Source organism: Chelon labrosus (assembly GCF_963514085.1).
Source record: "Chelon labrosus genome assembly, chromosome: 19".
NCBI classification, from domain to species: Eukaryota; Metazoa; Chordata; class Actinopteri; order Mugiliformes; family Mugilidae; genus Chelon; species Chelon labrosus.
Genome location: NC_140352.1, coordinates 4,349,477 through 4,364,712, shown reverse-complemented (window position 1 = coordinate 4,364,712; position 15,236 = coordinate 4,349,477). Strand labels below are relative to the sequence as shown.

The window sequence follows — 15,236 nt, the reverse complement described above, 5'->3', positions numbered from 1 at the left end:
AACAGATGTACTTGAAATATTTGAAAGAGTTAGACCAAAGTGTGCTAAAATGTAAATGTAAAGTTAGCTGCATGGTTTGCTCCGAGCATCTTGTTTTTGGCAAAGACCCATGTATTCTAAGTAAGTGTATTCTGGATATTTTTTTTATATCTTTTGTCGTACGTTTTGTGAGCATTCGCTAAGTTATAGCCGTCTTCTGCTTACCTGTTTTGTATTTGTGTTTTCTAAGTGGTTTAAAAAGAATGAATCCTAGTAAACTCTCTAACTGAGGAAAGAGCACACGGTCATTTTCTTTGATTATTCCTTCCTCTATTCCAGGCACGTAACTAGAGCTAAACGCTAGATGGATTATTCTAACATCCTCAGTGAAAGTAAGTTTACATACACTCTAATATTCCACCATTATTCTGAAAATGACTACATAATGTAAAAGTGTTTTCTGTTTGGATAATATGAATTACACCTTTCTCCAACTGTAGCATTTTCTGCTAAAGGAAAGTGAGATGTGTTGATATTTGTCAGGTTTTAAGGAGCATTTAGAGTGTACAGTACATTTTCTTTTTACCACAGTTTGTCCTTTTGCCTGTTTACAGTCAGATCTCAATGTTTCATAAACCAAAGTTGGTTGTGAGGTTGGTTCTTCTTGGAAGCAGACAGACAATTCATTTTTATAAAGAATGAAGCAGTTCCTATAGGAATCTCTTAAATTAGTTTTAAAAAAAAAAGAAAAAAGAAAAATATTCCCTGGCGAACATCTTATATATAAAACAGACTGTCTCCTTTAAAATGCATCTTTCTGCACTGGACCGTTTATCAGTCGTTACAGGTATAACTTCATCGAGCTTAAACCAGGCAATACATCTCAGGCAATTTATTTTTCATGATGGAGTGTTTAAGTACGTTCTGGGTTGTAAAGAAAAGAAGGGGGAGATTTATAAACTGTTTCACAGTTTATAAGACACTGCAGGCATCCCCCCCCCCCCCCCCCCCCAGAAAGCTCATAACTTTGCAATAAGCCACGGAAACTGTTAAAAAACCAACTCGACTCCAAACTGCTCAACTTTAACTGCATTATGAGTTTGTTGGCTCGATGTTGTCGTCCAACTTCCTGACCTACAGCGTGCACATTAATTACGATTGGTTCTGATTGGAAAGACAAACACGGCGACTTTTAAACACTGGTTATCAACAGGTCCTTGGATATAAATATCAAGCAAATATCACAACGTTGACCTTTTCCAGGAAAAGTGGGTTAAAGGACCGATAGAGGGAGGCTGTGTAAACACGGTCTAACAAGTCTGACACCGGTGGAAAAACAGAAATATTAGAAGCATATTCATTTTCATTAGGCGTGTAACAGCTGAGTAGGAGTAAGACAAACCTGAATACTCTCACTGGGCCTGTTCAGACCTCGCATTAAGATCTGATCTGGGCAAGCGAACAGCTTCGGGTACGTGTGTTCAGACCTGCCGCTAACATGCATCTCCAGATCTGATCTCAGTTTCTGTGTGGAGTTTGCATGTTCTCCCTGTGTCTGTGTGGGTTCTCTCCAGGTACTCCAGCTTCCTCCCACCGTCCAAAGACATGCTGGTTAGGTTCAATGGTGATTCTAAATTGGCTGTAGGTGTGAGTGTGAATGGTTGTCTGTCTCTCTGTGTTTGCCCTGTGATAGACTGGAGACCTGTCCAGGGTGGACCCCACCTCTCGCCCCAGTGACAGCTGGGATAGGCTCAAGCAGACCCCGCCACTACCCTCCAGAGGACAAGCGGTTACAGAAAATGAATGAATGAATGAATGTCAGTGGATCTCTACCGCTGTTTCAGAACCAAGAACAGCACTGTTTTATACCGTCCTGACTCGTGTGCTCATATTAAATACTTTCATTTGTGAATTCTTACTTATTATTTAGTTTGTTAACAGCTACAAGGACAGAATATCTCAAAAGGCTCTCATTACTAACAAACAAACATCACTTTTTTTTCACACCTTTCACCTTTTATGTGATTGTAACAGGTCTGACCAGGCCCAGTGTTGATGTGGTGGTTTGCAGGTATTTGTTAATCAACCAGAACACTAGAATTAACTGCTATTCTGACTTGATAAAAAGTTTTGAAGAGCTTTTTATTAGATAATTAGTTTTACCATCTGTTAGCGTAGACTGGGAGTCTTAAAGTAAAGCGAGCAAGTTCGACACAGCATCAAATCATCCTGTCCCAAATTTAGCCACAGGAAAAAAAAAAAAATGATATCAGTGTGCACTTTTTCTAAAACCACTTTAGCGTGCAGATGGATCGAGGTTGCACAACTCAACACAAAAGAGGAAAATAAAAGCATTTCTGCGAGTGATGCCAGCTGGATTTCAATTGTGATGTTAATGTGAAAGAATCAAAAAAAAGGAAAAAGAACTTTGTACCGGATCCCTGAAATGATGGGAGAAACAAAATGCATGAAACCGAGACTAATGCTTTACTTTAAGCAATGGAGTTCATTCATGAGCCTGCAGGGAGTCGCTTGATGAACCCAAACCCGAACCTCAACCCGGTCAAGCTCCGACTGTAGATGAAAACCTCGAGGTGAAGTCAACGGCCAAATTAATGCTTTAGTTTGTCTATATTTCATAAAGTAATCCTCTAAGCATCTTCCGTAGTTTAACTGTCAATATTGCGAGCCGAATGTGTTTATCTAACCCCCATTACTCAATTCACATTAACATCCCGCTTTATTTATTTCATTACTTACTGCTGTTGCAGTGACCCATTTTTGACTGTTTTCCCAATCTTGGCTGATTAAAGTTTCATCATAACTCAAACAGTGACTATCAGAAATCAGTCTGTCTTGCCAGCGTTATGTAGACTCTAGGAGAGAGAAATGAAGTCCTCGGGATGAGATATGTACTCAGTGATTCATTAACTGGAGCTAAAACAGTGTTATAAATTTAATGGAGCATCCAGCATTTGGGTGATTATCTCAGACTGTTTGGTGTAGGGAAAGAAATAAATGAAACACGACTAAGAGAAAGAAAGGCGACCCAAAAAGATCATTTTAAGTTGAAGAAAACTTAAGGGAACTATGTACACCAATCAGCCACAACATTAAAAACAGGAGACGTAAATAACATTGACCATCTTGTGACAGTTCACTGTTCTGCTGGGAAACTTTTGGACCTCGCATTCATTGGTGTGGATGTTACTTAGACATGTAGCACCCACCTAGACCAGACCAGGCACCCCCACCCCATAGCAATGACACTCCTTGATGGCAGCAGCCATCCCCAGCAGGATGCAGCCACAAAAACACTTTGGGAACAACTAAAAAAAAAAAAAACATGAAGAACAGCTCAAGGTGTTGACCTGGCCTCCAAATTCACTAGATCCCAAACTGATCAAGTATCTGTGGATGATCCACAGAGGCCCCTCCCCTCAAAGGCCCCCCACTAACAACAAGTGATCATAATGTTATGCCAGGTCAGTGTATTTGCATTCTTACCAGGAGACAGATAAGAAGACGGATGACAGGCTGTTATTTTTCTAATGAAACCTAAAGCCTCCCAGATTCCGATTAGCTTAGCTTAGCTTAACTTAGCAAACATGTTGACTGGCGGCTATTAAATCAGCAGCTAAAACATGACGCCAACACACTATTGCCAAAGACTGCAGTTCCTCAAATGTCCTCTTAAAACTGGCTTGAAAAAGCAGCTCAATCCCCATACCGCCACATGTTTTCTATAATTCACACATTTAAATTATAGCAAGGCTTAAAGGTATGCACAATTGAAGGCTACTTTGAGCAACAGGTCTCACAGGTTGCTGTCTGCCACCCGCCCACCTCAGCTTTATCCACACTCCACCCACCTCTATGCCCATGTTTGAATTAGATGGCAGCCGGGCACAGCCAAGATGGCGACGACCAGAGTCACTGGCATTGAGCTTCAAAACGTCTCTTCAGGAAGCCAGTGGGAGAAGTAATGAAGGGTTTGTTCATCAAGAATTTCCTTTGGGTTTAATGAAGTTCTATCTTATCTAATTTAAAGTCAATGCATATAGAATGGAAACTGTGAGGAAACAACTAGCTTGGCGCAGTCTAAAGGTAGCAACGCTAGCCTGCTACTGGACATTTTTACAGGGGATTTGTGCCAGACTATGGCTGTGTCTGAAATTACTCCCTTGTTCACTCAGTCAGTAGACACTACCAGGAGATTTTGGCATGCGCTAATTAACTTAATTTTCTGTCATCAGCTATTTACCACCGGCACACGGGGTGTTGTGTGGCGGTTGTTGAAGGTCTGCTCCGCTGCTTCTGCTGCCGAGAGACGTCGGGCAGACTGCAGCTGAGAATCAGGGCTGCTTAGGTGTCGTGGGAGTTACTTCCAGGACGCTCAGCTAACAAACAGAGCTGGGTTGGTGTCTGAAAGTTAATTTGCCATTAATTTGTCCTGCAGAGTGTTGGATCGCTGGTTGTAGCAGCTGCATAAATTGTGGAGAGACTACACGGGTTTCTGAAGATCACATCAGCCGGTCGATCCATCAAGATACTGCAGGACAAACTACATTAATTTACACCGATCAGGCATAACATTATGACTACCTTCCTATTATTGTCTAGGTCTTCCTTGTGGTGACTCATCAGAGAATGGACATGGGCATATTAAATAAGGAACTGTAATAATGGAGCCGCAGCTGCAGGAGGACTTGACTCATCTACTATTAAAGAATAGATTGCAAGTAAGCACAGTGTCGATCATTATGACACATCACTGCCAGTATCTAGACCGGTACTGAAGGTAAACAAGAGGTGGCTACGGTTATACACCGGTCAGGCATAACATTATGACCACCTTCCTAATATTGTGCAGGTCTCCCTTGTGGTGACTCATCAGAGAATGGACATGGGCCTTCTGAGGGTGTCCTGTGGTGTCTGGAAACACTTGACCAGTTTGGGATCTAGTGAATTTGGAGGCCAGGTCAACACCTTGTGCTGTTCTTCATGTTTTTTTTTTTTTTTAGTTGTTCCTTTTAGTTGTGTTTTTGTGTGTGTGTCTGTGTCAGGCTGCATCCTGCTGGGGATGGCTGCTGCCATCAAGGAGTGTCATGCTATGGGGTGGGGGTGCCTGGTCTGGTCTAGGTGGGTGCTACATGTCTAAGTAACATCCACACCAATGAATGCCAGGTCCAAAAGTTTCACAGTAGAACACTGAATCGTTACACGATGGTTTAAATGTTATTTACTTCCCCTGTCAGCGGTTTTAATGTTGTGGCTGATCAGTGTAAATGTATTTCAACCAAAATGTTAAACCGTCCCTTTAAGAGACACACTTTTAACCTGTCAGCCGGAGTAGATATACATTCAATGCCCTTTTCACACACACTTGGCGAACAGTTAAATGTGCTGTAATTTTCTCAGTTTGGTTTTAAAATGATAAATGTTCCCCTAAATGGACAGCAGTTTTCCTGTGCTGACATAAAAATATGAAAAAGGCAGATATTTGATATATAACAGGGAAACTTTATATTCCACTCAATCTGCCTACAGTAAAGTTGTCACATTTTCCGTACTGGATTAAGTCCTATAGGCCGGATTAATCGCCTGGTGTCAAACATATTGATGACTGCAGCTCCCGGGGTCAGGTAGTGTAGAAGGTAGACGGCTTCTCTCTGCCTCTATCCTCCCCCTCCTCGTGCCTTATCCCTCCCTCACTGCCGTTCTCCAGGATCTCTAGCGGCGTAATTACACAGCCAGACAGTTAAAAGCCGGGAACACAATAGAATTAATGTCTGGGCTGCCTCCCGTCTGCGTCTTTTCAACATACGCAGAGCAGAAAAAGAAAGCCGCCTGAAATATCTACTCCACAATCACTCGTGTTCAGGTGCTTGTACCACTTCTTTCTTTCTTTTTTATCATTTTCTCACCTCCTCCTCTAATTTAATTCCTAGGTGTCGTAAGAGAAGAAGCTGCAGCTGGAACAGAATCACAGAGTTGTTTTTGTCATCTGTCTCTCGGCACATTTCTTTTGCTGCACAAGTATTTTAGCTGCGTGCACGTCTTTTTTAAGTAAGTTACGCATCCATACAGGTCATCGCTGGCAGGCTTGTTCCTGAATTGTGTGTTTGTGTGACTGTTTTTTCCTTCTTTTCAGCTCCGTTTCCCATCGGGCAACAAGCTTCAACTGCACTGAACTTTATAGTCTGGTGTATCGTCAATTAGTAGTTTTCTGCAGGGGGAATACACACATCCACATCCATATAAATGTCAGGTTAAATGTTATTCTGCTTGCTTTGACACTTTGTGTTTTCGAGGTTTAGAGGAGTGCTCTAACAACCTGTGGGTCAGGAAGACTACAAGCGGTCACACGATCAATGATCAGAGGTTGGACGATGGACAAAATGATCCACCGTCGTATTAATGCGAAGAGAGATCGATAAGTTTTCTCCTTAGAGACGTTTATAACTCAAGTTTGCACAGCACATTTCCACTAACGGTACACAGACGTTTATCAGCCACGCTGTAGGGAAAGGCAATTATGTCATGAACAAGCCAACAGTCCGCAATTTTTGCAGCGGGCAATTTCACTGATTCATTCCCCTCTCTCTGAGGTTGAAGGTGTGAAAATCAGCGAAATCATCTGGAGGAAAAGCCTTGCGGTCCTCGCGGCGGAAAATGACTGCCCAGCCCTGGGAGCTGAGGAGGGAGAGCCAACCCGTGAACTGATCAAGAGGCACTCCGGTGAGCAGCTGGCTTGATTTAAAACATTTGATTGTCAAGCCATGCACGGCATTAGGCCCTGTTGATTCAGCAGGGATGTCAAAAGATAATCATCAAGCTATGATGGAAGGTCATCCTCTGCTTTATATTTAAAACCCATCAACCGGCTGCAGAAATTCTTCAGCTATTTGCCCTGCATCTGCAATTTCACCTCAAGTTGTGGATTCACATGCAACCACCAGTAAATAAGCAAAACCATAAAGAATCCGCACATTAGGATAATATCTCTTTACCATCTCTTCATATTCAGTGCGGTTTTGACCTGACTTCCTTTTGGGTATGCTCTCGTCTTTTTACCCTGCAGCTATTCCTCATACTCTGGCTACCAGCTATTAATATTTAGGTGCTGTATTTAAGTGCTCTTTACCCTTAGCTCTCAGCTCTTTAGTCAAGGCTCTGTTGCTGCTGCCTCTAGCTAATTTAATATGGCCCATTAATTTGTGATAACAAACAAACACATGTGCGTCACAAGTTCCTAGTTGAACCGTCTGGTCACTAGAGGTTGTTGCACATCTTCCAACCAATCAGAATCGAGATTTCAGACATTTTCATGTATTTTTGATGTTTGTTTAACCTCTGAATTTATTCTCCTTAAAACAGAAACCGTGTCTTAAACTCATTAAAGTCAGATTAAGAATGCAGCCATGCTGCCTTCACTCCGTCGTCTCGCCTCTTCTCCGTCTCTCCACCTCTTTCACCTCTCCCTGGCCTTCATTCTGCCATTTCCCTTTGCCACCCAGGCATGTGTCACTTCCAGCCTTCTTTCCATCTCCTCCCAGCATTGGCGACCCAAGGTCAGGTCCATTCATTCTTCCGGAAATCTGCTTAATGCCTACAGGTACGAACCCCGGTTTGGAATGAGGCCCAGAGTCATGCCTCGCTCGGGCCGCAGAGGGATCGCGCCGTCTGTTTTGGTTTGGAATATATCCAAGGGTCCTTGAAAGGGAGGAAGTTCAGGATTGGAATACTTTCAAGTGCCCTCTCTACAGATTAGGGTGGGTTTTTGGATGTTGAATTTGGAACATGCCCAAAGGTCTGAGTGAGAGTTAAAATGTGGAATGCTTGGAATGAAATGTCCTCTTTACGGATAAGGGATTTACAAGTTTGGAGTTGTGCCCAATGGTCCAAACATGAAAAAAAGACATTGAACTTCTAAGTTTGGATCCTGTTAAAAGTATGACTCGCTCAGAATCCTGGACAAGGATGTGCAAGGGTCATATATTTATCTCAGGAGTAGTCCTAAGTGTTGAACCAAAGAAGCGTGATTAACATTTAGAACCTGGCAAAGTGTCAGACTGATCAGAGACCCCCCTCCTGCCGTAGAAAGGCTATGATTTGAGCTTGGAGCAAATCCAAGCAAGCACGCAACCGAGGGAGCATCTTTAAAGATCAGAGCCTATCAAAGTGTCAGATTTACCCGTGGCCTCTGTCTGGGGAATACATAGCTATTAGATCTGGAACAAGTCCAGGAATCTTTGTGGTAAGTGGAGAAGAAGGTGCTGACGCAGGTGGAAACATATCCCACAATTTATTTATTTATTTATTTATTTATTTATTATTGCCATCTCATATTTAGCCGTTTGAGAGCAGAGCTGAACACAACCAGGAATTTAACCTGCAAAAATTCCCCAAACCCCAAATCATTACTGGTAAATTAAAATGCTCAAGTCTGGCTTTGAAATATTGCCATTAGAGTCACGTACGTGTTTTAAAATTTCAGCTGCAGTACTTTGCTCTAATGATGGCTTACGGTTGAGTAAAGGGAACGAACAGCAGATCTGATAATTACATATTGTCTACAGTTTGTCCCAAAAAAACGTACCGTCCCTTTAAGAGAAATTAACGCTTCATTAAAGGTGATTACTGCAAAATTCAGCCAACATGGGTCCATGTTTAAAATAACTTTATGGTGAGCAGGTTCCCAGGTTAATATAGAGCAGTGGTTCCCAAACTTTCTCTGCTGGGCCCCCCTTTGGTACATAAGAAAATCTTCACGCCCCCCCCCAAAAAAAAAAAAAAATATATATTTTGTTTTCAGACTCCATTGTAGTTCATTTCACTGTAATTAATACAAACCCTCTAATTCCATCCGCGCCCTGTGCCCCCTCTGCAATGGCTCTGCACCCTCCCTAGGGGGCGCGTCCGCCACTTTAGGAACCACTGATATAGAGACTAATAATTTTAATATCTATTCAACTGTAATAGACCCCTCACTCACAAGGGTACACACTTGCATAAAGTCCAAACTCTAAAAACAACCCTTGCATCCTGTCTACCTGCAAGATGAGCACAAAGCCCTCCAGGTATAACAGCACGCAGTTCTAATTGCACAGCTACCACAGTTTACAGAGTTACGTTACTGATCTTTGGTCCCCATTGTAAAAGATTATAAGAGCTAAATTTAATTACAGCCTCTGAGAAACTTCGTGTGCTGTGTGTGCGTGTTCTCCATTACAGGCGTTGTGGGGACACTAATCTGTTTATGCACTCGCAGTGCAGGGACCGGCTTCCCTGCTGGGGACAAATAAGAGGCTCCATAATAGAAATTATGTTATTGCAAGGTGACTAAAAGGCAGAAATATAAATTATATGTCCCTCATGTTGTCGAACTTACATCAGGATCATATAAGCAAGGGTTACGCTCAGATAAAGTGAACCGTATCGCAACGTCTGCATTCAAACACGCTTGAGACAAGAGTAATCTGTCATGTTACTTGCTCACCTGCTGTATCGGGCTTTTTAATTGAACATGAGGAGTCTGGGGGTAATTGGTAGCTTGAGATAAATTGAAACTGAACTTTTTTTTGTCCATGACTCATCATTATAACAAAGGAGTGGTGCAAGGAAGGTTGCGGAAAAAGCTGAAACAAAAGCCACGCGTGGTGTGCATACTGAACACATTAGCATTTAAACGTGGCTTGAACACGGTCAGGTGAACTACATTAATATTAATGACATCTACATGTATTTATAAAACACAAAGCAGAGCAGCGAGGAGGAAGGAGACGGTATGTGTCTGCTGTGTGTGTCCGTAGGTGTAAATCCTCCTACCTTGACCTGTCCAACGTAGGCGTGATCCTGCTCCTCGATGACAGTGAGGTTCACTGGCAGTGAAGAGTTGAACTGCGGGTCATTGTCATTAACATCTGTCACCACAATGTTCACCGTCGCTGTGGAGGTCTAGACACACACACACACACACACACAAAATGTTGTGTTATTATTCTGGTCAGTTCTGAGACTGATTATCAAAGTACACAGGAATAAACTGTCTTCAAATTTAACACAGATTTTTATTTCACCACCTCACTCTATTTGTCGCTCTTGCTAACCTTGCTGCCTTACATAACCGACTAAAGAGCCCATTTTGCTCACTAATTAGTCGTACTCTGGTCCTGGCTGCTCCATCTCTTTGTGCTTGTTACGACACTGTGCACTCTAAAAATAAATTTAAAAAACAGTTCATTTCTGGTCCGCTGTAGCTTCTCTGGCAGAAAGGTATATTTTTATTAACCCTCTTACAACCACTACCTCTATACTAAAAAAGACTAAAAGGGTTTTGTTTTGCACCTCTGCATCACCATGTTCTATGTCCAGTTATACCTTGGAATGTCTGCAGTAGCTTTGGTGAGGGATTTTACTTTTGAAGCTCTGTTGTGCTATTGAATCAAATAATGAAAAGGGGGACTTCTTCTTTTTAAATCCTCTCTTAAGGTGTTGACATGGTCTAGGGTCGACAGTAGTCCGTGTTCAAGTTTCAATTACCTTGCAGAATCGCTTCTGTAGCTTCTTCTTCTTTTGCAATATGTATTCAGGCTAAGAATATAGATTTCATTGTTGCAAAGCATTACTTTCTGTTTTTATTAGTGACGTCATCGACTAGTTGATGTCGACTCGCTTTTCACCACGTATTAGTCCACTTCAAAAATTCAGAAGTGGTTCAACCCCTAGTGAGCATCACGTAATACCTCATCCCGTAGGTTATAATGTTTAGGCATAGACTGTATAAAGACCAACCCTCTGTGACGTCAACCATAGGCTTCCTGAAGGGTGGAACCTCAGTGTGGCAAATTCAGGTACTTGCCTGTCAGTTAACGCTACCACACAGTGAATATATTCTTAACTTTAGAAATAGAGAAAATAGGGATTTGTGTATGGTCAATGGGCAAAATAGCTAGAAAGGTGTGTTATTTTGTTTATTTCTGCCGTAAAGTTCAACATTTTAACTTAGAGAACTATGAGAATTGACTTAGATTGACTTGGAGAGAACCTCATGTGCACATTCGAGGAACTAGAATATTTGCGACTTTGCACAGGCTTATTTTTCCAGCACAGGAAGTTAGTGCTGGAGTTTATTTAGGGCCATTATTAATTGCCCACAGACCCTGATATGACACTGAGGGCAAAACAAGTACCGGTTGCTTATGAGCTGCCTTCAGCTGAGTGCTCTGCTCCTGGCTGGTTCATCTGCTTTTGCTTGTAGCTGTGCACTCAAAAACTGATTAAAAAAAAAAAAAACGTTAATTGTCTACTTTGTGGTTTTTACAAGTGCCGGTATAGAACTACTGCTGCTGCTTCTTTTGTCACTTTGGTATTGATATTTTAAAATAGTTTACATCGTTTGAATTGTGGAGGCTTTGGGGCTGGCAAGATTCAAAACGGAGCAGAAGGACTTGGTCTGTAATTAGCTGGTGCTAACATTTCTGAAGAAGGGCAGCCAAGGATCACAGAGAGGCCGTCTGACGAAAAGGCAGCCAACTCATTTGAATGCTGCTTTCCCTCAGGCCGTTATCTCTACCAAAACAAACCAACACAAAGGCCTCTATGAATTTTAGCCATAAGGTGGAAGGTGATGCTCATTCTGAAGAAACTCCAAAATAAGGATCAAGTATTCAAGTATTTTTTTTTTTTGCCCCTGGCTCCGATACCGATCTTTTAATACTGAATACCGAGTCCCGATCTGATCTTAAATAAACAAAGTGTCCTTTCCTGTAGATTCATAAAGACTTTTCTTATCTTACTCGTATTCTCCTAGATCACGTGTGCACCATGCGACTGGATTAATAATTAGCGCTGACTCCAGAAAACCTGTGCATGATTTACAAATTTCTGAGTTCAAACAGAAATAGTTTAGTCACGTGATTCTGGTTCCTGTTCTTCTTCAATATCTTTTGACACCAGCCAACGGCCACCAAAACAAAAGAAGAAGAAGTCTTTTTAGTTTTTTTTTTTGGTAACTTTGACACTGTACTGATCCGATCCGATCAGGTCATCCCTACTCCAAAATAAATGAGTTCCTAAATGAAACAAAACTACACTGTGAATTTGTCGATCCACCTACAAAGAAGGGAAATAAAATCAACTTAACTAATGACCTGAAGCATTTATTAAAGGTTTGTAAGAGATCCGTTAAACATCAATGTTTTACAGTAATGCCATCAATACAGCCAGAAGAGCAAGGGTGAGGCAGAGAGAGAAAGAAGCTGCAAGGAGGTCACCGTATCCTCAATTTGACTTTCATGAGCGGAGGAGAGAGTCATCCAAGATTTGACTTATAAAGGAAACTGGGAGGAGGAGGGAAACGAGGGAGAGCTGATTTCCAACAGCGGGATCAGACGAGGAAAGCAGCATGTGTGGGTTTGCGCGTGGGAGGGTGACAGTCACTGAGGTGACAACAGGCTATTGAGGTTGGCAGAGCACATGGTGATGCAAGTAATTTGAGGTTAAGAGCTCACAGTTGACGAAACTGTTTATCCGAATGTCAGCAGACGTAAAGAAGAATGAGCTGCGATAAGATGAAACGGACGGCTGTGAGCAACACTGAGCAAACACGCGCACATGCACTCAGACAGACAGACAGCCGTGGCATAAAAGAATGATAGTAGGCTCTGTTTTGCATTGGAAAGGCTCCTCGCACATCACTTTTCAATAGTCGCACATCTCAGACTTTATTATCTCACGGATACCGTGGCCGCCTGCCAAACTTCATTCTCCTGGATACAGCACATTTCAGGAGTTATATGCATCAAGGGTTCAACTGTATCATTTTTAGTGATGCGTTGATATCGACTGTCACAGCTGATATCTGATCTAATTCATCTTACACATATAAAAGTTCTATTTTATAACACCGTAAATGTTTGTGACCAGTTTTTTAAAGGACCAGTCTTTCAGAAACAGGGGCAGACATTTACAATAATAAACATAATTATATTTTTATTAGTGTAAACTCAATTAGGATATAAGAAATGTGGTACGTTAATTTTAACCTTGAACAATCTTGGAGAATCAAGAAATAATAATAATAAAAAAAACACTAGGTCTAGAGTGGGCCTTTAATGTTTTTAGCTTCCGCACATTTAAGCTTGTTACATACGCTGCGAGAAGCAAGAAATTTGTTCTTGTGGAACAAGAGCAGAGTTTGTTTTGGCCAGGTCATTTATACTTCATGAGAAGCTCAAGTGCCGATCTCCAGGGAAGTCCTCATAGGCCCCTCCCACTGCAGCGTATGGCATACGCTAAGCATTGCTGGAGATTTGGGAGCTAGCATTTCTCCTTTTCCGCATTAATCACAACCTCTTCCAATTTTTGACAAATCACAGGATAGTTGTCGGACACGACACCAGAAAAAAAGTTCTGCGAGAACTCCCAAACAAGGGGTGTGAGAACAAAATGGTGTCATTTTGTTCTAGGAGGTGTTTAGTTGGTTGCAATCTGCATCCTCACCTCTAGGTGTCACTAAATCTTATGCCCTGGTCCTTTAAATGGTTATTTCTTAGGTGGGAATGAACGGCCTCAATGCTGAGTGGCACATCAAGATTTCGAAGAGAGTTATTTTAAATGGGATTTGATGACATTGTTAAATTCAATAAAGTAAGTATGAGCACTGAAAACGCATTCAGCATTTGAAGACGTAACGCTACAGCACAGACCATCTGATGACGGCACACTGCCCTGCACCAAAGCTCAAATTGCATCCTACACAGCCCACTGTCCTGACAGTGGACCTGGTCTACTGCACCAACTTGTTGGGTCCTCACCATCTGTGGCAGGATGATGGATTCACTGGCCAAACAGCCAATTAGGCACTTTGTAGCCTGACACTCTCACAACAGCACTTTTAATAATGTGGGACACAAATGTGTGTGTGTGTGTGCGTGTGTGTGCACATATGAAGACACCCCAAGGCCTTTTGGGTGATGCTGATTAATGGACCTGTATAAGCCAACTACACTCCAATCTTCTGTTCTCCTTATTCTATTTCTTTCTTTCCTCGTCCTCCCTTCTGTCGCTCTGTAGCCAACATCATTCCTCTCTTGTACAGTACATCCTCTCTCTGTATATTCACAATCCTCTCCCCCCCCACCTCTCGATTGAAAAAATACAATGAAGTGTCAAACAGACAAATGTCCAATTACTACTTTTAGCCATTTTCAATTTAAGAGGCTCATTTAGGGCACTGTGGGACCTATACACCATCGGTTGCGGCGTATATATGTCCCACACCCTAACCCTAACCCTAACCCTAACCATAGCCTACGCATGTAGCCTAAGCCGGTGTGAGTCATTTAAACTTATGCGCTCGTTAGTCTGGCTTGCTCTATAACAACGCCACCCAAACACTAGTCGGTGCTGCGTCTTTTTTGCCAGTTTGGTTCATTTTTGTTTCTACTTCCTGCTTCACTTTCAACAATGGCGACTGAAACCTTCGCCGCAATTTTGCCGAAGACGAGTCATACGAATGTTTGTGTCTCTCAACGTTCTCAGTTAACCTTTCCTCCATGTGTTCCATCTTTATTGATCCAAAAGAATCAATTCGAAAATTGCGGAGATGAAGCAGCCTGAAATACTAAAGCAGACCAATCACAGCTCTTACCGTCTGCGTTTATGGGGAGGTGCACATCAGCAATGCCGTTAGGGTCTACGTAGGCTCTGGGCTGCAGCGTCAGATTGACGCAGAAGCCTAAACCGCCTATAATTGTCGAGGTCTGGAGAACAGTTGACTACGTATATGTGTGCCTGAGTGTGGGTGTGTATCAATCAAAGCTTGCGCATGACCACAGTGCAATTGTTAAGGTAATAACAGCCCCTTGACTTGCCTCTCCCTTTCTCCCACTTGCTATTTCCCTGCATATCGTGCACAAGGCTGCGTGTAAGGTCACAGCGTTATTATCTGCACAGAGGATCTCAAAGCTTACCTCTTGTATTAATCGATTTGCGGAGGAAGGAGTTATTGAGGGAGGAGAGAGGAAGGTTTTAATGCGAGAAGAGAAGAGGAGCTAGAGAGTGAAACTAGAAAGGGGAAACTGATGAAAGTCAAAGGAGCAGGGAAGAAAGGGAGAGGGGAGGGCAGTCCACCATGAGAGAGAGAGAGAGCAAATGTGAGATTTAACTTTTAAAGAAGGGAAGCAGCGACCAACAAAGAGACAGAAAGAGAGAAGAGACTCTGCTGCTCCAAGAGCAATTAGGTAAGTGAG

The 15,236-nt window shown here is 42.3% G+C and overlaps 1 protein-coding gene across 1 annotated transcript in view; it reads right to left on the bottom strand.

Annotated features, from left to right (window-relative positions):
* LOC311504369 (protocadherin-15-like) overlaps window positions 1–15,236 on the bottom strand; it is a 197,009-nt gene that overhangs the window by 79,343 nt on the left and 102,430 nt on the right. The window contains exon 20 of the mRNA XM_084567402.1: window positions 9,811–9,939. Within this exon, the coding sequence (XP_084423528.1) occupies window positions 9,811–9,939 (129 nt within the window). The remainder of the gene's footprint in view (window positions 1–9,810; window positions 9,940–15,236) is intronic.